Raw genomic sequence first — 1,201 nt, forward strand, 5'->3', positions numbered from 1 at the left:
AATGCATTAATTAACATGAACTAACAGAGAGCAATTATTGTTGTTGTTGTTATTATTATTATTATCATTATTATTAATACATTTCTGTTTTGCTGGCATATACAAATGTAAAAAAAAAAAAGTTAAAAATGATTATTTAATTTTATTATAATAATTTTTTTGTTTGTTTGTTTGTGGTGGAGCCCGTGCAGATATAGACAGGGTGATATACTGAAAAAATCTGTAATCTGTATGGCCACTGAATGATGATGTTTATGGCTGGGCTGTTCTCTGTTTAGGGCTCTCCTTGAGATGTTCTCAGGGTATCAGGAGCAGGATGACTATGAGGACGAGCTGTACCGGGATGATGCAGACTCCAGTTTGTCTGACGCTGACAGTGAACTGGAGTTCCGGCTTTATTCCCAGCTGCACTACAGCGCTGAGATCCAGGAGGACCGTGAGGACTCGAGAGAGGTCCAGTCATCAGTACCACAGACTCAAACACAGCAGAATACCTCACCTCCTGCTCCACCTGTAGATGTTATTGTGATTGACTCTGGCCCAGATGCTACCACAGTGTCAGACAACACAGAGGAAGATGACAGCGTCTGTGCTAAGAAAGGTCAATCATCCAAACGCTGGAACAGCAAGTTACTTTCAGCCTGTCTACCACAAGTTCAAGCAGGAAAGAGCTCCCCAGATGATATTGTGGTGTTGGATTCTGATTCAGACGACAGCTCTTCTGAATCTGTACCTGCTGTACCTGTACCCGAGGATCTGGATTCAGACTCGGATGGACTGGAGAACTGGATGATTGTGGACTGGGACAAACAGGATGGAGATCAGAGCATCCAGCTCAACCTCTCCTTACCAGGTAAGGATTTTACCTGATTTTAGTGTTATTTTTATAAAAGTGCACTCAGTAATTTTTCCCTACTTAAGGCTTTACACATCCGCATTTAAATTTAGACACAAGAAACTGTTAAAATATTTTTTTAAATAGACACAGAAACATTATTAAACATTATTCTAAAGAATGTTTAAAATGGTCCAGATTCAGTTTTTTTCAGTGCCAAGTTTATTGTACATTTTAGACTTTATTTATTTTTAATGTAATTTTATATCTCACAGTGTGACTGTATATGTCTAAATTACAACCACAAATAACTATTTTAGATGAAAATGGATTTCCATAGTGTAAGCGAAATGTAAACAAAAACTT

At 38.0% G+C, this 1,201-nt stretch overlaps 1 protein-coding gene across 1 annotated transcript; it reads left to right on the top strand.

The window, feature by feature from the left end:
* Positions 1-261: 261 nt before the first annotated feature.
* On the top strand, positions 262-853 carry LOC107736271 (zinc finger CCHC domain-containing protein 7-like; the record flags this gene model as incomplete). Its single annotated transcript, XM_016547729.1, has 1 exon — positions 262-853. A coding segment is annotated over exon 1 (562 nt), but the record flags the coding sequence as incomplete, so codon positions are not given.
* Positions 854-1,201: the final 348 nt, after the last annotated feature.

The sequence above is a fragment of the Sinocyclocheilus rhinocerous genome, unplaced genomic scaffold, assembly GCF_001515625.1.
Source record: "Sinocyclocheilus rhinocerous isolate Xijiao unplaced genomic scaffold, SAMN03320098_v1.1 C36599747, whole genome shotgun sequence".
NCBI lineage: Eukaryota > Metazoa > Chordata > Actinopteri > Cypriniformes > Cyprinidae > Sinocyclocheilus > Sinocyclocheilus rhinocerous.